This window comes from Callorhinus ursinus, unplaced genomic scaffold (genome assembly GCF_003265705.2).
Source record: "Callorhinus ursinus isolate GAN/ISIS: 27379988/994484 unplaced genomic scaffold, GSC_fseal_2.0 scaffold6, whole genome shotgun sequence".
Classification (NCBI taxonomy): Eukaryota; Metazoa; Chordata; class Mammalia; order Carnivora; family Otariidae; genus Callorhinus; species Callorhinus ursinus.
In genome coordinates, this window is record NW_027397068.1 from 60539745 (window position 1) to 60562503 (window position 22759).

Sequence of the window (22759 nt, forward strand, 5' to 3'; positions counted from 1 at the left end):
GAAAAGTTACCATAGCCATAAACTACATCTATACAAGAAACAGATGAAGAAGGATTTTGCTTGTCTCAGGACTCTGTCTGATGCAAGCAACACAAAATCTGACCAACAGTGACTTCAATGAATACAGGTCTCTCTCTCACATAACGAGAAGTGTAAAGCCAGGCCGCCCAGAACTGATGGAATACCAAGTGCTTTCTAAATGTCTGCCTTGCCATCCTTCACACATTGACCTTGTTGTCATACTTGTCACCTCATGTTTCAAAGTGTGACCTCTAGGCATCATGTCTGAATACTTCACTTCCTAGCCATGAAAAAGGACAAAGAATATGCGTTCCTCTTCATGAGAAAAGTGAAAGCTTTCCTGGGAACCTCACCTAAAAGACTTCTTACATCTCAGCCAGAACTAGGTGACACAGCCATCCTTAAACCAATTGCTGGGGCGCGGGGGGGGGGGGGGGGGGGGGGGAGGAGAGTGCGGAATAAGAGTGCCACACAGGGGCGCCTGGGTGGCTCAGTCGTTAAGCGGCTGCCTTCGGCTCAGGTCATGATCCCAGGGTCCTGGGATCGAGCCCCGCATCGGGCTCCCTACTCCGGGAAGCCTGCTTCTCCCTCTCCCACTCTCCCTGCTTGTGTTCCCTCTCTCGCGTGTCTCGCTATGTCAAATAAATAAATAAAATCTTTAAAAAAAAAAAAAGAGAGTGCCACACAGATTAAAACAGTAATGATCCATCCCCAGTGCTACCAAGACAAATCAGGATTCTTTTAGACAAGGAAAGTAAGGGGGAAACAAATGCTAATTAGGCCACTGATGGTGATTGTGATGGGTCTGAGCAAGTCATCTTTCTCCAGCAAACCACTTGACAGGAGAAACCACATTTCATTCATTCAAAACTGATTTCATTCAAAAGTATCCAATGCGTTAAATGTGAATTGTAAAGTATTTTTAAAGAAATCAACAGTAAAACTAAAAGCATTTTTTTTAAAGATTTTATTTATTTATTTGACAGGGAGAGACAGAGAGAGAACACAAGTGGGGGTGGGGAGCGGCAGGCGTGAGGGAGAGGGAGAAGCAGGCTCCCCGCGGCGCGGGGGGCTGGGTCCCAGGGCCCTGGGATCATGACCTGAGCCGAGGGCAGACACTTAACCGACTGAACCACCCAGGTGCCCCTAAAATTTTTAAAAGATTTATGTATTTATTTATGACAGAGAGAGAGAGAGAGAGAGAGAGAGAGAGTGTGTGTGTGTGTGTGTGTGTGTGTGCATGTGTGCGCGCGCACACGGTGAGGGGCAGAGCAAGAGGATGAGAATCCCAAGTGGACTTCTCCACTGAGCACAGAGCCCAACTCAGGCTTGATCTCACGACCCTGAGATCATGAGCAGAGCCGAAACCAAGAGTCAAGTACTTAACCCACTCAGCCACCCAGGCGCCCCAAAACTAAAAGCATTTTAATGTACTTTACACTCTTGAAAATTGCACAAAAGACAACAGATTATTTGTCTAGTTCCTGGTATGTTTGGTTTGTAGAACCTCTTTACTGTACAGAAAATCTCCTCCTTCCATTTCTAGCCATAAACCTCCCCCACGCCTCCACTTCCAGTTTTCCTGTGGGCCGCCCGGCCATCATCTCTTACAACTCATCTTTCCCCTGACCGGCCCTGTCCTCACCAGATATACCCTCCTTCGATATTTATTCTTTAGGGCACTACAATCTGACATCTGCCCTCAACACTCCACTGAAAAAACTTGAAATGAAGTCATCTCCTGTCAGATTCATTTTTTATCTTTCTTTACCTGCCTGCAGCATTTAAAGACAGTGACCGCTCTCTGTTAAATCTTTCCCCTGTTGGCTCCGCAATACTCTTCTTCTAGAAGGCAGTCTAGTAGAGCAATTAAACGCATGGGCTCATGATCCAGACTAGGACTCCATTCCAAGCTCTACTACTTACTGTCTGTAAATAGTAATGAGAAATTCATTTAAGCCATCTGTGCCTCCATTGTCTCATTTCTGAGAAAGGAATCCTAGTACTATCTACTTCACAGGGTTGTTGTGAGGGAAGTCTCTTAGATAATCCATTTAAAGGATTTAACAGAGGGCCTACCACAGCTGGTGTTCAATAGGAATTCTTAACCACTATGACTCCTCTCTTTTCTCTCTCCCAGTCCTTCTTGTCTGTTTGCAAACTGTACACTGACTCAGAAAACAGGTATATCCCAAAATGAGCTCAAACTGTTTCAACAACAGCTTTGTTCAGACCTGTATGTTTCCAGACAAGACTACAATAACAGTAACTCCACGTGGGCTCATGTTCCAAAGACAAGTTGGAACCCTGATTTTTCTGGCAACTCACCTACTTTATAAATTCTGACCAATTTGTGCCCAAACCATGCCGGCTTCTCCCTAGAACCAACTGAAACTCCCAAATCTTTTCACTTTGAATTGTTCTCAAGGCAAACTTCTCTAGTTCTCTATTTTTATACAATAACTTATTAATGCAAATATTAAGACTTGTCTTTTACTTTCTTCTTGGTTTCTTCCTACTTTGGGGACTCCATATTTTGAATACTGCTTCTCTCAAACAAAACTGCCACTCTCGCTCCCGCTCTTATTGGGAAATTTGATTAGCATGCTTCCTAAATTACTGATCAGAAGATTAGCAGGAAAGGATCTAGAATAAAGTGACTTGTAAAAAGCCACTTGCACTCACCCTCATGTTCTACTGGTTCATCAATCTGGGCACATTAGGCTCAGTTGTTCAACTAGCATGAATCCACCTAACTAACCTATTAGCCAGCCGTCACTTTCTAATTTATGGACAAAAACAATTGGGAGATTTTTCTAAAATTCTTTACTGAAACCAAGATGCACTGTTCCTCCATTTTTCCCTTATATAAATCAGGATTGTTGTCTGATGAGGTAAGACTTCTAAAGCAATTTTAAAGCTACTTTAAAATATGTAATGATGGTGAAACATCAGGGTTATTTTTTACTTTTTGTGGGTCATAAGTCCCTTTGAGAATCAGTGCAAGGCTATGGATAACCTTCCTCAAAAAAATTGTTTAAATGCTCATGCACACAGTGCACATAGCTTATCATTAAGATGTATACTAGAAAAAAGGAATTGTGCTTTATAATTATGGCCATCAGAGAAAGAGATGAAATTTTCATTAACTTATCAATTCAAATTTAGACAACCATCTTTTTTTTTTTTTAACTTACTCTTTTTTTCCTCCCTGAAAACAGCAAAGACTTACTTGGCACAAAATTAAAATTTGCTTTCAAATATCACCATTTATGAAGATTTCTCTATCTACATGAAGTTTTATAAACAGCCTAATTTTTTCAAAGCAGCTACTTTCTCTTGTATAGAATGTAGTAATTTCAGCCATTTAAAAATCACATCAGTGGTCTCCTTATAAGTGAAAACTAGCATTCCATTATGTTGCTAAGGAATTTTTATTTTTTCCAGGCTACAGGACAAGACGACTCTAGCAGACCTAGCCCACCACTTACATTGAAGCCTCAATTTCAAGAGAAGTCAGCAAGGAATCACTTACCAAGCTTTATATGGGTACTTGTCTTAAACTCACCTTGTAGAATTAATTCTCTAAGAAAATCTGGCTCAGTTAACTGATACAGAACCACGACAAAGTGTTCTGTCATAGCAGATACCAAAAGAATCAGCACAACAGCTTTATGATCTTATGATACATAGGATAAAATAAGCATCCATGGTATTATCAGTCAAAAATGTCTACATGAGTTTATTGAAAAAAATAATTGTTAAAACGTTCACCCAAAAAGCCAACGGTGATTTTTAACTGGTTTTAATTACCTACGTTAAAGTAATTTGCTTACAACTGAGCAAAATTAAGCTATCTAATACTTCTTCCCAAATGAAGCAGTAGTTCTGGATAAACTGCTGTCTTAGGGTAATTATCTTCACATTTATGTCATTAAATCTTTTTTAAACGGATGGTAACTGTTTTTCAGAATTGTTCTGGGAGACAGGGAGTGCACAGGATGAGAAAGTGAGAAGATAAGGTTGGGAGAGAATGAGATTGTGATTAAACTCTTTTCTTTGAGATTATATACAAACTATAGAATAATAGTAGAGTACAAGTGAAATACTGCCACCCAGTGGAATTATAAATAAAATCTTCAAATTCGGAAAGATTTTAAGAATTTCCTAACCATTTTCAATTGGAATGGTAGAGCTTAATAATTTTCAAAGTCCTTTCAAATATATTATTCTTCAAAAATAAAATCCAGTGGTATAGATAGCACTGTGTGAGTACATCTTTTCCCGAGTCTGAGGTTCTAGTCAATTAAATGACTTGACAGAGTCCTGCGCATATTTAGCAGCAAAGCAAACACAGGAGCCCAAGGCTGCTGGCTCCCAGTTCACTGCTGCTTACACCAGATAGCTCCTCCTAAGGAGCCTTTGACTAAACACTGTATTTCAGAGAAAACTGAGACTCAAAGATTATCAAGGCTTCTCAAACATTTCCAAGGGGTCTTGGGAACATAGCTTGAGGCAGTATACTGGCATGAAAATTCTTTGAAGACTTGTATTTTTCCTTTAAAAACTCCTGTGAGAGGGCACCTGGGTGGCTCAGTCAGTTAAGTGTCTGCCTTTGGCTCAGGTCATGATCCCAGGGTCCTGGGATCCAGCCCTGCATCAGACTCCCTGCTCCGCGAGGAGCCTGCTTCTCCCTCTTCCTCTGCCTGGCGCCCCCCCCCCCCCGCCCTGCCCTGCTTGTGATCACTCTTGCGCTCTCTCTCTCTCTCTCTCTCTCTGTCAAATAGATAAATAAAATCTAAAAAATAAAAATAAACAAATAAAAACTCCTGTGAGGTTTGTGTTCTATTCTATATGACATGTCTCTTTCAATTTGAAATAATGTGGTTTTTTCCTCAAATGTCTTTTAGAAAAAGGTGCTTTAAGACAATGGTGCATTTCTATCCTGGGCTACAAAGTCACTAGCCCAGAACCACACTAAAGATGGGAGCACAGAGGGTATGAGTATACCAGTTTGAGACAACTGGAAAGTGCCTTGCTCAAGTTCATTCATTCATCAAGTATTTTAATGAACACCTGCCAAATGCCGGGCATTGTTTTAGATCATAGGACATGCTATGATAATAAATACCCAAGTTATGAGATGGCAGAGAATAGCAAAGGTTTACTTCTTGCCCACGCTAGAGTTCACTGTAGCCTGGCTAAGGGCCATTCTTCTCATTTTTATCATCTTCATGCTGGGACCATCAGACAGAGCAGTCACTTTTGAAACATCAATAGTAATCTCTTGGCAGAGAAAAGAGTGCAGCAAAGCAACAGGAAGTGATATACATCATTTCCTCTTATATTTTATTGACCAAAATAAGCCATATGACAAAGATATTCTTCTTCAACAGGGCAAAGAAGAATAATCCACCCACAGGGAGAAGATGTGGACATTGGTAAATAATAGCAGTATGTCACACCCCAACTTTTCCAAATCTGCTGAGGAAAGGTGGTTCTGGGTAACATATAGGCAAGAGGTTAACATCTCTCAGTATGTCATATGGGAACTCAAGCAATTTTACTTGGATGTTAAAAGAAAGGGTTACCATAGAAGGCTAGAGGACTGGGAATGTGTAGGCATCAGACACGTCAGATATAAATGAGTATGTATTAAACAAGTAGACAGAAAGGTATTTAGAATGTTTATAACTTTGAATTATGGCTCTAAGTCCCAGTACTGACATAGCATTTTATCAATAAAAACTCATGAAAGTTGCCTGTGTCCAATGAAGGATACGACATCTGATCAGCTGCAACATGTCAGGGTTGCTTAATGTACATATAAATAAAACTATAGCCATCTAGGTGGGGCCATCAGAGCCGAATGTATACAAATTGTATCTAGGATCAACACATCAGAGTTACCTAACTTAAATCTATATAAAACTCACAACCAGCCCAGTGGGGGCAAGAGAGGCAGCATAGGCACTAATCATATATGACCAAACCATGTGAGTTCACTGAACTCTGTGCTATTTTCATGGCTCAGTAAGAAATACTCCAGCTGGGGGAGTGAATACTATTCCTTCCCCCTCTGCTAATGTTGGAAGATAAGTCTCTGACCAGAGGCCCTAATGAAAGCATTCATGTTGAATCCAATCAACATTGATGGCCTCAGCAGCTGCCAGAGAAAAAGAAAGGGATCTTTCCTACAATGCCGCTAATGGACCATGACAGACACCCCATGGAGATTAAGCTACTAATCCCCTGTATCCCTAATCCAAAGAAATAGGTATGTGCATGTGTGAGTGTTGTGCATTAATCAGGTTTGGCTTAGAAAGATCCAATAACTCTACATTATATAATCATTTGTTGTATTTAAAAATTGTATAATAAATATAAATTATTTGAAGAAGCTACCTCTGATTGGTTTTCATTATTCCACCAAAGCCAATGGAATAATGTAGCCTGGTTCATTGGAGATCTAAGACTGCCACGTTGTGACAGAAATCGAAGAAAAGAGCAGAGCACTATCGAAGAGTTGCATGAAATGGTGGGGGAAAATAAGAGTCTGGGTCGCTGAAACTTAAGACTATTTTCAGGAAGTGGCAGAAATGCAGACAAAAGTAGGTAACAGTGAGGAGCTTCAAATGGCATAGTAAGAAGTTTAGATTAATTTTATAGGAAACAAGAACTCATCAAATAATTTTTAATTGCACATGTGACATCATCCAATCTGTATTTTAGAAAGATAATTCTGGTAGCAGGGTAGAGGAAAGATTGAATAGAGAAAGGACACAAAGTAGTTAGATCATGTAAAAGGCCACTGAAATACCAAGGAACCAAACCATAACAGAAGCAGCAGGATGAAAATAAAAAGGTAGCTGGGGGGGACTGAAATATTTCAATTTACAGAATCTCTTACAGTGACCTCCCAAACCAGCTGGTTATTAAAAGCACCTGGGGAAACTGTAAAATTCTTACTCCCTGGCCAATCCCAGAGCTATTAAATCAAAATCTCTTAAGGATGTGAACTAGGAAATGCTTGGCATACCTCAGGGGTTCATCATGCAATCAGCTCAGCCTATAAGAAGTTATGCTTCCACATACTTAAGTGACTGAGCTAGCGTCTTTAAATCAGGAACACAGAAAAAAAAAGCTTTGTGGAGGTTGATCAGTAGTTGAGGTTTTGATATATTGAGTTTATAGTACTTACAGGACATCCAGATGAGAAAGTCTTATAGATAATAGAATATATCAGTCCAGAAAAGAGATGAGAGCTAGGGCTATATCATCACAAGATTGGAGACAATCCTTCAAAGGAAGAATGTAGTTTAAGATAAGAGGTGATCTGAGGAAAGAGGCTCACAGAGCACTTACACTTAATGGTAGTGCACAGAAAGATGAACTTGGTAATATGTGGCCAAGGAAGATAAATGTACCTAACAGATAATTCCATTAAATCACCATTAAATCATATTGCCTTACTTGTTTACAACAAAATAAAGTACTATACAAAACTAATTCATGCATCTCAAGGTAAAGGCTTCAATGTTCAGCCCAAGTTAGGTATGTCAGCTGCCAACCCTAGTTTCCTATTGTCCATCCAAGTATTATCTGTACACCCACCAGAGGTAGATTTTTAAAAAACATGGACTCTTACAACACAACAATTGAAAGGCAAATAACCCAATTAAAGATGGACAGTGATATAAACAGATATTTTTCCAAGAAGATACACTCACAAATGAGTATCCTCTCGTTGACATATGGCCAATAAGAACATGAAAAGATGTTCAACATTATCAGTTATTAGAGAAATGAGAATCAAGACCATAATGAGATACTTCACCCACCCTGGGATGGTTAAAATTAAAAATACAGGCAATAACAAGTGCTACGAAGGATATGGAGAAATTGAAACTCTCATGCAATATTGGTGGGAATATAAAATGATACAGTAACTTTGGAAAACAGTTTGACAGCTCTTCAAATTGTAAACCACGGAGTTACCATGACTCAGCAATTCCACTTCTGGATATATACCCAAAAGAAGTGAAAACAAACAAACAAGTAAATAAAAAGAAGTGAAAACATGTCTATGCAAAAGTTCATAGCAGCATTATTCAAAAAGTGAAAACAACCCATATGTCCATCAACTGATGAGTGAATAAATGGAATGTGGCATACCCATACAATGATATGGATAGCAATAAAATTATGAATGAAGCATGTATAGTCAGTTACAAGGAGCCACATGTTGTATGGTTCCATTTATATGAAATATTCAGAATAGACAAATTCATAGACTGAAAGTCCATTACTACATTTGCCAGAGGATGGGGGAGGGAGAAATGGGGATTGATTAGTAATGAGTACAAAATTTTCTTTTGGAGTGGTGAAAATGTTGGATAATTCATGTTGACTTTGTGAATATACTAAAAACCTCTCCGTTTTATGCTTTAAAGGGGTGAATTTTATGATATGTGAATTATATCTCAATAAAACTTTTTAAAAATATGGATTTCCAGGCTCCATTTTTGGAGATTCTATAAGTCTGTGATTGACCCAAGAATCTGTATGTTTAAGAAGTTCACCAGGTGATCCTAATGCTCAATCAGGTTAGGGAATCACTGGTGTATCTAGAAAATTCGCTAGAGAGCTACCGGAGTTACATCTGAAGAAAAAGAAAAGATGCCAACAGCAGTGGTCCAAATGAATAAAGCAGTGAGAGAGGCTGAACCTGCCTCAGTCCTCTAGGCCTCAAGAAAGAAGGCCCTGCTCACCACCCCATAAGTGCTGCCCCTCTGCCTCTTATAGTCCCCATTCCCACCTTTCTCACCAGCTGCCCCCCAGCACTCTCCCTCAGCATTCCTTCACCAAAAACCCTACAGCTCAGCCACACATCACAGGACTCCAAGGGAGTCCTACCACAAAAGGCTTAAACACTTAATGCCTTTGAACCCACAGACTCTGGCTTTTCCCTTGTCACTTTAATAAAACCAGGATTCTCACTCATAGAAGATCAAGTCAGAGCACCAATTTCCTCTTGGAGTCACATCAGACAGATCTTTAAGAATAACTGTGTTGCTTTTATTTTCATAATTACAGAAAAAATAACGAGGGAAGATCCTGTTTTTCTTTAAATACCAAGTTTAAAATTCTATCGCCTCCATAAAGACTTCCACAATCCCTCTCCCATTCCTGATTATGAGGATGAACTTCCTCCACTACACTGCATATAGATTTTCAGATTTCTGTTATAGTTCTTCCTTGATGATAAGCCTTTTTTTCTCAGGTAGAATGTAAACCTCTTAAACTCAAGAGCTGTGAATTTTTCATCGTTGTTTCCCAGCACTTATCACAAGGCCAGGTGGGTAACTGAGCCTCAAAATTGTGTGTAAAATGAGTTGAATTAATGAATCAAATACCTATTCTGATTTGTTAGGGTTTTTTCCTGACGAAAAGAGAGTTATAGACATCCTTTCTCAATGGCTATTACCAAAATAAGGTGTTTTTTTTTTTAAATATTTTATTTATTTATTCATTTATTTAAGAGAGAGAATGAGATAGCGAGAGTACATGAGAGGGGGGAAGGGTCAGAGGGAGTAGCAGACTCCCTGTTCAGCAGGGAGCCGGATGCGGGACTCGATCCCGGGACTCCAGGATCATGACCTGAGCCGAAGGCAGTCGCTTAACCAACTGAGCCACCCAGGCGCCCCCAAAATAAGGTTTTAAACAATACTAAAATGTGAGGTTTCATGAAATTAGTATTTTTTATTTTCATGGCATTTTTTTCACCCTTGTAATAGCAGAGTACCTAAAAGAGTTCCCTTTTTTAAAGTTTGATTTGGGCTATATCTCTCTCTACATTCCTCACACCTAATTAGATGGATTCACTAATGAATTCTAAGCGCATCTCTCTGAAAAATAATAAAACCTCTTTAACCACAATCAAAAGACATCATCAAGTGAAAATTGCACATTCAAATTTCTAAACAGATTACATAAGTGAAGACTGAAGCCTTTGCAAAAATGTATACACAGCTCAGGGGTAAAGTGCTTTTCTAATAAAATTTTTATGGGATACTCCTTCATGGCAAATAAATGTGAAGTATCACCAAAATGATAAACATAAATAAGCCAATAACAAAATCTTGTCAATATTTTTAGCACAAAATAATTATTACTTCCATTTACAAAGAATGTTCACATGTATTAGCTCAATGCTTCCTCATAATTATTCTGAACTAGTAAGTGTTAAAGCAACACTTTAAACCAATGCCTTCTTGTATTCAACATTCAGAATTTGCACAGCCTCAGAATGCAACAGATGGTATTTAGCATAGTTCCGAATCTAAGATCATGGAAATAACAGTGCAACCCCCAAATACAGTCTTATGTGTATGGGAGTTCAAAATTTCTCCAGCTCTAGAATTGTTCTGGGTAATGGTTGTCACTCTCATCAAATAGACAGATTTTTAATGATTTCAATCAATGAAGAAGGTAATAAATTGGTAATTTATGACAAAAAACATGAATTTAAATGTCATATTAACTTTTGCCAAAGGTACAGTTCATAAAATCTATAAATATAACGTCCAGAAATTTTGGCAATCATGGGTGAAATGTTAAATTTTTTCTTTGCTCGTAGACATAATATAGAGCCTTTTACAACTAAACTGAAAAGAAAATGATTTCACAGTAACCATACCTCTAATTCTCTATGGTTTAATTAGTGAAAATTCAGGATCAAGCTCTGTGTTATGTTAATGTGACATTATGATTTAACATTTAAAAACATGAAGGTCATAGAACTGAAAATGTCAAGCTTCTCACTCAGTGTACACTGGCTGTATTACAGACCTGAGCTAGCTGGACACAGCCCAGGATCTCACCATCAGAGCGGAAAACAGAACATTTTCCAGATAACAATATTCAAGTTGACGATGATCTTGGAATAATAAAATACTTTAATGAGCTTTCCTGTTCGGAAGCCCCGGCACCAGTGCCAGTCCAAAGACACAGAGCCATCGCTCACACCTAGTGGAAGCCCAGTGAGTCAGACCTGACCTGCCAGCTCAGCCTGTCTCGTTCACAGAAAGGTGAAATGTCTTCAGACTTTTCTCATCTCATTAAGCTATCCATCCATTCTCTGGCTTTCTACAAATCCAACTTGTAAATCTTTCCCTCATTCACACTCACATCCCAAATACTCACGAGCATTATCTTTACACAAAGAAACATACTTAATGGAGTATAAAATCTCCACTATATGCATTTTATCTCCCCAAATTAAACACCATAAAATGCGTTATCTTGTTGAAACTAATGCTTTATCCAACTGATTAGTCTGTCTCCACAGGAGCACAAAAGAACATTGTTAAGATCATAGTTGCTTTACCATCTTTTGAAAAAAAAAGAAAATGTTCATAACTTTTCTCCTTCCCCACTGTGTGAGCATGCAACAATATTTTCTTTAACTTTTCCTAAAATTAGAACCTCATTCTGCTTCTAGAGGACATGAACAAACCACCTAAAAGCAGCAAGCATTTTCATTTCCGCTCCCATTAACTCTCTGGCAAATGATGGAGGATCAGGTACGGGGTGAGATAGGATACGAAAGTGCAGTAGTATCTGCTCCGGGATTATTCTCCTCTGTCTGATACAACTGGTTTTGATCCAAGAGTGGAAAAAAATGCTTCTCATTTTGGTTTGAATATCCTTCTTGATGTTGTTAAAACTTCAGGTCGTTCTGGCTGATAGAACACATTCAGTGACTCCTCTGAAGAGAAAGGGGTGGGGAGGAGAGATGAGAGAACATCAAGAGAAGGGAGCCTTTGGAGTAAATAGAGTCTCAGTTCACCCCTCCATTTTTTCTCATTCTCTGTCACTTCCCTTCTCACTGGTAATACAGAGATATCCCAGATCTTATGCAGCCCGCAGGTACTCCTTCTCATCTATGAAGTCCTAGAGTTAGAGTCTGTATATGGAATATTCAAATTCACTCACCGAATTTCCATGCCCTGCCTAGTGCCAAATCAGGACACCTGCCTAAAGAAGGAGTTTCCCACAGCCAGTGTTTCCCACAGGCTAGCAGAGTGTGAGCTTGGGATATTTGCTAAACCTCTCTGGGCCCCACTTTCTCCATCCTAAAATGCAATCATCATACAATAATTTCAGCTGACCAAGAAACAGTTAAATTTCATTTATCATAATTTTTAGTTAGAATTTTGCATTCAATGGTAATAAACTATTACTAAAATCAATCTTTCTTTCTTGACCATGTCATATGTCACTCTTCAAAGTTTCCTTTATACTTGTCATTCATATCTCATTAAGTTATTCTCATGTAACTCTCTACCAGGTCCTTCTGTATTGCCTTTTTAATGATGCCTTTGATGGTTTGAGTGTAGTAAGCATAGCTATGTTCTTGAAAAGACTCTCACCTCAGAATAGATGAAACAAAGGACTAAGGTTATATTTAGCAGATTATTCTTCTAGTCAAAGTTTATCCAATTAAAACAGTGCACTGAACCATTAGAGACTGAATTATAAGAAACAAGCTGAGGGTTGCTGGAGGGGAGGTCGGGGGGGGATGGCATGACTGGGTGATGAGCATTAAGGAGGGCACTTGAAGCGATAAGCACTGGGAGTTGTACACAACTGATGAATCATTCAGTTCTAACTCTGAAACTAATAATACAGCATATGTTAATTAAATTGAATTTAAATTTAAAAAATTAAAGATAAAAAAGAATTGTGCAATTAGATGAAAAAAAGTTGAGTGCACTCTATCCACAAAATTCAGTTGGAATATGGATGACATCCCTTATGCAGTACATGTCCATCTATGCTCCACTCAAACCTATACCTATCTTCACCAAGGTATAGCACAGCTGGAGTAGAAAGCACAAGTAGAAATGGGTAAGGCAAACAATTATTGGGAGGTTGCAGCATGATCTAGAATATCCTGGCAATGCTGGTATGGTTTGGGGTCAGTGTATGGATTAGTCCAATATTATATATAACTGCTGTTGCTTCTATGGACATAAACTACCTTTAAGATCAATAAACTTCAGGGCGCCTGGGTGGCTCAGTTGGTTAAGCGACTGCCTTCGGCTCAGGTCATGACCCTGGAGTCACGGGATCGAGTCCCATGTCGGGCTCCCTGCTCGGCAGGGAGTCTGCTTCTCCCTCTGACCCTCTTCCCTCTCACGCTCTCTATCTCTCATTCTCTCTCTCTCAAATAAATAAATAAAATCTTTAAAAAAAAATAAAAAGATCAATAAATTTCATCTTGAAAATGGAAAGACTGAGGAAATTCAGCTGCTATAAATTGTTGGCTATCTTAAAGTCATAGCTACTACTTTGTTCTAGGCACTTTATAAACTAGTCCTCCTAACAACCCTACTGTAGTTATTAATCATCCCTTTTAGAAGATACTCCCAAGGAAAACAATCTTAATTTTAACAAGAAAGATACAGATTTTAGACTATGTATGTATGTGTCTCTGCGTATGAATACATGTACATATATATACACACATATACATAATTATATTAGAAATAAACAACAAAATCAGGAATTCTTTTGCAAAATTTTAAAAATATACTGGAAAAGTACCTACCTGCAAACTTTCAAAAATCAGTCCAAGATTTCTTCTCCTGCTTATAAAAGTAACAACTAAAAAAATGGCACAATGTATGAAACAATTGTTTTTAAATGTGGAACAAAAGGCAGCACAGGACTTTAATCTCTGAGAGAAGAAAAAGAAACAAGGTGAACAATATGAATGCCATGGATTTCTGCCCCTAGAGAATTTCTGAACCATGACACAGGAAGGGGATTCAAATAGAACTCAATGGTCTCAGTGATTAAGGAAATAGAAATTCAAGTTTGGGGAGAACAGAGTGATTGGAATTTGTAGGACCAAATTCCAGAAATGAGAAAGCCTTGAAGAGAAAGTTCCATAAATCTGCATAAAGTTCTCTTAGATTCTTTGGCTTCATGCCAATCTGTGGATGTATAAGATGAAATCTGATAGAGCCATACAAAGAACAAATGGGAAGCCATACAAAAAACAAACAATAAATTTCTTAATATTGTATTCCAAAGAACTGGCAGAGCTCACACAGAATTGGGAAACATTTGCATTTCCATCAGAGTGAGGAGATCTTATTTAATATATGGGGCATTCAAAAGAGAACACAGAAGGGTCATTGCTTAGTAGTAGGGCTAAATTAGCCCTACAGTAAAAGCTACTATAGACCTGCCTTTATAAACCTTCAAGATAAACTTCAAAAATAACAAACTAATCCACAAATAACTTTACTGCCAGAAAAAAAAATTCCAAACTCTAAAATAATGAAAAACTACAATATCCAGCATCCAAACAAAAATCAATAGATGTGAAAGTCAATTTCTTTCCTATGTTATCAGCCATGAACAATTGACATCTGTAATTAAAACAAGTTTTTAAGTACGCCATTTAAAATAGCACACACACCCCCAAAATGTATAAATTTAACAAAACACGTACAGGATCTGTATGTGGAGAACTACAAAACCCTAATGAAAGAAATCAAAGAAGACCTAATTAAATGGAGATGTATTCTCCATTCAGAGACTGAAAGACTCGATATGGTGAAGATATCAATTTTTCTGAACTTGATATATATATATTCAATGCAATCCCAATCAAATCACAGCAAGCTATTTGTAATATCAACAAATTGATTCTAAAACATAAATGAAAAGGCAAAACACCAAAAAGAGCCAACATGATACTGAAGAAACCAAAGATGGAGGACTCATACTACTAATATTTCAAGATTCGCATAAAGCTACAGTAATCAACACAGTGTGACATGGATAAAAGAATGGGCCCATAGATCAGTGCAAATACAGGCAAATGAATTTTAATAAAGGCACATCAAAAAAGGAAGGAAAGAATTTTCAATAAATGGTGCTGGAACAAGATGCCCACAAAAAAAAAAAAAAAAAGAACCTAGACTTTACATGGCTAAACAGCCATTTCAGAGGAAAGAAGAGAGAAAACAGGGAAGGAAATGAAATAAAAAATTTCCCTGAGTTGAAAGAAACAATTCCTGAAATTGAAAGAGCCAACCCATTGTCAAGTGATATAAACAAAAGAGACTCAGATACATCCTGGTAAAATAATTTAAGAAAAGGTTGTAAAGCTTCCAAAGAGGGAGGAAAAAAACAGATTGCCTATAGAGGAATGGGCTTAGTTTGACATCACAATTACCCATTACAATGGGTACTACAAGGTACTGAGGCAAAGCTTTCAAAGGGAAAATTAATTTGAGACTAGAATACCAAAGGAGCAGTCAAGTGTGAGGGCAAAATAAAGACATTTTTAAGGAACTGGATATTTTATCTCCCATTTACTGTTTCTTCAAAATTATTTTAGGATACAATTCAACAAAATGACTAAGATACTTAAGAAAAAGGAAGACATGGAATCCAAAACAAGGTAACTAACACAGGAGTTCAATTAAAAAAAAAAAAAAAGTCCCAGATAGCTGTGCTCTGAAAGCTCTACATCAGTGAAAATTAGAACAAGAATCCCAATTGTTCAAGGCAAAAAAATTTTCAAAAAATGAGAAATTTGCATTCATCCAATACTGCAATCAAGCTAGGAAATTTTGATGATCACTGTGCTGCTTCTGGTAAAAAAAAAAAATTAACTAGAAATTTTTAAACAAGTTGTAGAAGAACATTACCACCCAAACATGAAGTAAAACAAACCCTGGTATCATTTTAAGTAAAATCTGATCATGATTTGTAGTGTAAGAGACTTCCTTCCTTCTGTTCCACGTTACAGAATTACATTTCCTTTTTTATGAGTCGAATTGCACTACTTGGTTCTGCAGTAATTATTTCCTAATTATAACAGTAAAGATAACGATCACTAACACTTATTTAACACTTAATAGAAGCCCTATTCTAATTTTTTTAGATTTATTAGCCAGCTTAGTTCTTTCAACAACAGCACTGTAAGGTTAAGTAACTTGCCCAAGGTCATACACGGGTTGGTGAACCCAAGCATTCTGGTTCCAGAATCCTTACTCTTAAATACTGACTATGATTTTTCTCATAATACTCTTTGTTAATTTACCATTCTTAGAATCAACCTATCACTCTAAAACAAGAAGGAATAGTAACAATTATAAAACAAAATATAAATTATATAAAAACTTGCCAATGTAGAGAAAATAATTAGCCAAAGTAAGGAGAAGGAGAAGAATGTGTGTCAGCTATTTTTCTTATCTTCTTATACAGGAGTAGCTTCCTACATAATAGTTTTATTATAACACAGAACTTTCTACATAATAGCAAGTCAACAATTATATACATATATAATTTTTATATAAAGTATATAAAAAAGAGCAGGGAGGAAAGAGATAATGAAGTTAAATTCCTCATATTTCAGACCAAGTATGATGGTTAAATTTATGGATACACAGCTGTCAGTAGATATTGTCTAATTTTAATTTTAGAATGTTATATATAACATATAGTAACTCAGAAAATCTAAGAACAGAAAAGTTAAACTTGATACATTAAGAAATAGCAATATAAGCAAATTATTTAGAACTTTGGGAGGAATATCAGAAAAGCTAAAAATAGTAAAGGAGGGGGACTAGAGAGGGGGAAGTCCTTAATTTTTATTAAAATTATTAGATATTTTATTGTGAAAAATGTTATATAATATTATTAATAAAAGTTGTCCTGTAAAGAAGGGCATAAACTGGTGAGGATACCTTTCCATGCAGGCATGGTAATACAAGATGACAATAAACGCCACCCGTCCATAAAACCCAGTGGGACAAGGATAATAATATATAAACGTATTACAGAATACTCATGTTCTTTACCGATTCTTTGTTTCCACATCGTTATGGACTAAATGGCCCATTTTTGTCATATAAACTTTTTTTTTTACTTACTTTCATTTTATTTTTTTTAATTTTATTATGTTAATCACCATACATTACATCATTAGTTTTTGATGTAGTGTTCCACGATTCATTGTTTGTGCATAACACCCAGTGCTCCACGCAGAACGTGCCCTCTTTAATACCCATCACCACGCTAACCCATCCCCCCACCCCCCTCCCCTCCAGAACCCTGTTTCTCAGAGTCCATAGTCTCTCATGGTTCGTCTCCCCCTCCGCTTCCCCCCTTCATTTTTCCCTTCCTACTAACTTTTTTTTTTAACATATAATGTATTATTTGTTTCCGAGGTACAGATCTGTGATTCATCAGTCTTACACAATTCACAGCGCTCACCGAAGCACATACTTCTAAAGAGACATTCATCAGCTTTAGACAACTATTGAATCACACATATTCTAATCCTCTGCTTTGTACACATTTAAGAAAGAGCTGTCTGAATTCACACATCGCTGGGGGCGTCTACATTGGTATAACCTTTTCAGAATATAATTTGGCAGTCTTTACTGAAATATAAAATATGGCCACACTCTGACCTAACAATTTCACTTCTCAGAATCTACCCTACAGCAACACTCCCAAATACTCAAAGATAACTCCATACAGGGACTTCCAATCAAGCTACTTACTACAGTCTACAACAGAGGAAAACGAAAACAACCTAAATGCACACTAGTTAGACACAATATTTTGTTGCCTTTTTAAAAAATAAAATACATCTATATGGAGTGACACTAAAAAGTATCCGCAACATATCGTTAAGCAAGAAAAGGCAAGATATTACATACATGACAGGTAGAGATAGACACACATATATTGGGCAGAAGGCAGTGGGCTTAAGGTGTGTGGAGGAAACAAGTTTTTGTCTTGAAATTTGTTGTGTTTTTTTTTTTACAACTAGCACATACTGTTTTTATAAAAATCAATACATTCAAAAATCCAAAAAGCGAAACACTCAATGTCTTTGCACTGGTTCACTCTCAAATCTAGGAAGGAAAAGAAATACCACACACTAGGTGGCGCGTGGACTAGAGAACAGGCTAGCTTCACCGGTTGGGTCGTTCCTTAGTGAACGATCTGGGAGTGGAAATGAGGACACAGAAACCACTAAGGCAGAGCTCAGGCGTGAACCCGCGAGCCGCGGGGCGGGCCAGGCGGCCGGGGACTGGCGCGGGGAGGACCCGGGGCAGGGGGCGTGGGGAGACTTAGGAAACTGGGCCCCGAAGCTGGCACGCCAGGAAACACCCCGGGAACCGGGCGTGTGGGAAAGAGGCGGAGGGTCACAGAGCGAAGGCGCGGGCCGGCGCTCCGGGACCCAGCACGAATCTAGGGACGCCTCCCGAGCCCGAGGCGCGGCGGGCGGCGACAGTTCGGCCCGCAGCCAAGGGTCAGCCCGGGGAGCTCGGGGCGGCTTTCGAAGCCGGGGAAGCGGGCAAAGCGCCGGGGGAGCGGGCACGGGCGGGCCGCCCCAGGCCGAGGCCGGAGCCGCCGGTGCGCGCCCGGGGCGGACGCCAGCTCCCAGTACCTTCCCAGAAGAGCTCTCCTCCCGGCTCCCGCTTCAGGAACTTGTACCAGAACGTGTCCACGCGGCCCGGCTCCGCCCCGTCCTGCACCGCCTCCTCCGGCGCCAGCTCCACCTCCCCGAGCCACAGGCCGGGCTCCTGCAGCGCCAGCGCCCCCGCGCCCGCCGCGGTGCCCGCCGGCCTCAGGCGCACGGCCCCGCGCGGCTCCCAGCGCCCCAGCTCGGGCCGCGACCCCACGACCAGCAGCTCCGGCCCGGCCCCGGCCACCGCGGGCGGCACCACCACCCCGAACCGGAACCGCATGGCGGCGGGCGGCGCAGCTCCGCGTGTCGGTGCCCCCGCGGCCGGCGGACGTGGCCCGAGCGCGAGGCGGCCGCGGCGATTGGGCGGCGGCGCGGGAGGCCTGGTCGCCAGAGGCCGGGGCGCCGGCTGGGACACGTGCGAGGCTGCACCTTTTTTGGGCTGCATCACGCGGCCCAGGAGCCGGGCCTGGCCCAGCTGGGGGCCTGTGGCGCCGGGCAGCGGCCGCGGGAGAAGTGTCCTCTGGCGGAGAAGGACACGTGCCCGGGCCGGCCGCCTCTGCCCGCAGCGCGGCTCCGCGGGGCGGCTGGGGACGCGGCGGAGGGAAGAAAAGGGAGTCCAAACGGGTCAGGGAAGGGAGGAGAACATCTCCGGAGCCCTGCGATTTTCCTGTCACCTTTCCCAAAGACTCGAAATTATGTTTTTGTGGGTCGTGAACAAAAAAAAGGCATGGCAGGTAGACAGCAGCCTGCGGAATCGTGAAGTTGGGGGAAGATCGTGGCCGCGGTAGCTGGAGAGCCCCGGCCCTTAAACAGGTCCCTTACTCTAGGCCTCCGGTTCTTTATCTGTAAAGTGAGGGTATAGAATATATTCATCGTGAAAGACCCTGCTAAACTCTAAAGGTTTCTCTGACTGGTGGAAGAGACGCCATTCAGAACCCAGAGCTGATGCAAAAAAACGCTGGTTACTTTTCCCTTGTCTAGGCCAATTAGATGCCTGAAATAACACAGGATCGCTTACATTTTTTTCAAAAAATGTTATATTTTTAGTATATGTAAAGCGGGTTTGGAGTAAATACTTTCAAGTCCTTTTCGAGGTAAAACAAAGACCATAATTCTATGATTACAAATGTGTGACATAATTTTTTTGGTGGCATAAAAATAAAACCTGTTGTTAAAAATTTGCTTTCAGTAAACAAAACGCTTTTGTGTCAAATACAGATTTATAGCCGTTTGGTCAAAAAAACAAAACCTATTTACATGGTTGGGGAGAAGGCTTTTAATTTTTGTCACAGCTGTAAGATAACCATCCTTCCTGTTTACATATTTGTTATTTTTTGATTCTTTAATAAAATTGTTCTCCTGTTCTATTTGTATACTCACCACTTAACACAACAATCTCTTAGACGAACCAGAGACACATAAAATATCTCTAGTTCATGTTTTTACCAGTATTTGAAAGCTTGGGAAAATGGGAGGGGGGGAGCCAAAATTTCATACATTAAGAATATCATAAGTAAAACAAAAAGAAGTACAAAAATGTAAACGCTACAAACTCAGTCTCTCAGTGGAACAGTTAGTAAGCTAATATGCTTTCCTCTTAAATACTGATATTCCGTTCCGTGTTTGGTTGGTTGCTAAGCTTAAGGATAAACACAAAGAAAAATGTGAAGACGGCAAGGCTGGCCAAACATGGCTGATTCAGTAGCAAAGCAGACATTAAATCACGGTGGCATGTGAGTCAGTTTATTCAAATTGCTGTTAACAAAATAGTCTTAGACTAATTTTAGGAAACTAAGAGTCATTTGGCCATGCAAGGACCCTGGGAGCTGACAGTTCAGGACTATCTTGTGTTGTGCTAAGCAGCCTGTGTGTAAACTTTCCAAATGGCATTATTCCCACCAGCTCTTCCAAAGTGAGTACTGTCCATTCCCTAGATAAAACAAGGAGAAGGAGGGGGAGAGGGAGGAACGGAAGGAAGGAAAGAAGGAGGGAGGAAGGAGGGAAGGAAGGAAGGAAGGGAAAAGAAAGAAAAAGAAGGAAGAAAGAGAAAGGAAGAAAGGACAATATGTTTGTTCAAGAGGCATTATTTCCTTTCATTTTCCCTCATCATAAAGAAGTTGAGTAATTTTGGGCGCCTGGGTGGCTCAGTTGGTTGAGCAACTGCCTTCGGCTCAGGTCATGATCCTGGAGTCCCGGGATTGAGTCCCGCATCGGGCTCCCTGCTCAGCGGGGGATCTGCTTCTCCCTCTGACCCTCCCCCCCCCCCCCCCCGCCCTGTTCGCCCCCGCGCTCTCTCTCTCTCTCTCTCCCTCTCTCTCTCTCTTGTTTTTTTTTTCTCAAAAAAATTAATAAAAAAAAAAATTTTAAAAAAAAAAAGTTGAGTAATTTTAACAGTTGGAAGTACCGCTTTAATCCCCAAACAAAATATGTAATATTTTATGGCATAGGTTGAAATATAGTACAAATATGATGGCTACATTATGCACTAAGTAAAATGCAATTGGAAAGAACAAGACCAAAAGGGCATATTCCAAAGCCTCCTCATACTTCGTTAATCATTTGAACTTATTAACCATAAAATTTATAATAGCCCTTGAGCCCTTATTATGAACTAAGCATGTGGTTTTCAAACTCATATTATCTCATTTAATTCTCTCACCAATCCTATGAAGTAACTAATATTGTATCTCCATTTTTATATGTGAGGAAAAGGTGCAGAAAGTTTCATTAAGCAGCTCACAGCTAGGAAGGGACAGAGCCAGTGCTAAGTCATCCGTTCAGCTTACAGTTAAAGATATATATTATATACATTAGATGTATAATTTGATTTCTAGGAAAATCATTTACAAACTGCCTTTAAATCCCAGCATATTTAAATGTGTTATTCTCCACTAGCTCTTTTTTTTTTTTTTTAAGATTTTATTTATTTATTCATGAGAGACAGAGAGAGAGAGAGAGGCAGAGGGAGAAGCAGGCTCCCAAGGAGCAGGGAGCCCGATGTGGGACTCGATCCCAGGACCCTGGGATCATGACCTGAGCCGAAGGCAGACGCTTAACCATCTGAGCCACCCAGGCACCCTCTCCACTAGCTCTTAATGAAAAATTAACTTCCTATAATTATTTCCTATAACCAATTTCATCCTTTGGAATGATGAAACAGATGAATCTAAATTAATCTTGTTGACAATGGAAATACAGATTTGGAAAGTCAAGGTGAAGGCGTGCCTGGGTGCCTTAGTTGGTGAAATGTCTGCCTTTGGTTCAGGTCATGATCTCAGGGTCCTGGGATTGAGCCCTATGTCTTGTTCCCTGCTCAGCAGGGAGTCTGCTTCTTCCTCTCCCTCTGGCCCCCAAACCTGCTCCTGCCTGCTCTCTCTCTCAAATAAGTAAATAAAATCTTGAATGAAAGAAAGAAACAAAGAAACAAAGAAAGAAACAAAGAAAAAAAAGTCAAGGTGAAGAATTTTGCCAGTTATTAAGCTGTGTTATTCCCAGCTTTTCTTCCTGGTTGAGTTCTCCATGTGAGAGTCCTTTTTACATTTCAAAGAATTGTGGTATTTATTAGAAGTGATTATTTATGGAATCCATTTGAGGTCAGATTCTTGATGCTATAAAGACAAGCTGAATTTAGAGAAAGAATCAGCTCAGTAAAGTAACATAATTCTGATAATAATTTTTAAAAGACCAAACTAATTTGTTGTCATTGAATTTCATTTCTATAGTGCTATCTTATATATAACCACAATATTTCCTGAAGAATGGGTGATAAATTCACATTTAGAGTTTCAGGATCCAATTCAAATGTAAATTCTTTCAAAGCTCCCTCAGGGAAAGCTATTATTTGGAACTATGGTAATTTATGTTTTCTGAAGCAATCTTTCACTAGTCAGTGAGTTATCATAAATCTTCCTTTATAATATTGTATATGTATACACACACTCACTGATGCAAACCATATTTCATCCAAATAGTTCAGGGACCATTATAAGCATTAGTTTATTACTTGTCAGAACATACTAAGAGTTAAATGTGCCACATATACTATTTCCAATTTTGTGGCTTAAAAAAAAAAAAAAAAAAACCTTCCTGAAAGAATTTGATTATAGTTTAGAAATTTGCATATTGCAGCTCACTTTTTTCTGGGTTGGAAAACTGTAGGTTAAGCTACTTGAAATCCCTTTGAGGATCTGGAGCAATAGAAAGATTTGAGCTATACCAAGGGTT

The 22759-nt window shown here is 39.5% G+C and overlaps 1 protein-coding gene across 5 annotated transcripts in view; it reads right to left on the minus strand.

Annotated features, from left to right (window-relative positions):
• The window catches only part of EPM2A (EPM2A glucan phosphatase, laforin), a 144123-nt gene that overhangs the window by 87209 nt on the left and 34155 nt on the right, over window positions 1–22759 (minus strand). Inside the window, exon 1 of one of the 5 annotated variants that reach the window (XM_025866281.2) lies at window positions 18515–19094. The exons of 1 other annotated variant lie outside the window; for it this stretch is intronic. In XM_025866281.2, the coding sequence (XP_025722066.2) occupies window positions 18515–18980 (466 nt within the window). In that variant the 5' untranslated portion in view covers window positions 18981–19094. Of the gene's footprint in view, window positions 1–18514; window positions 19095–22759 lie in introns of those variants that run through there. 3 more of the 5 variants (XM_025866280.2, XM_025866282.2, XM_073894047.1) reach the window with 3 other exon arrangements.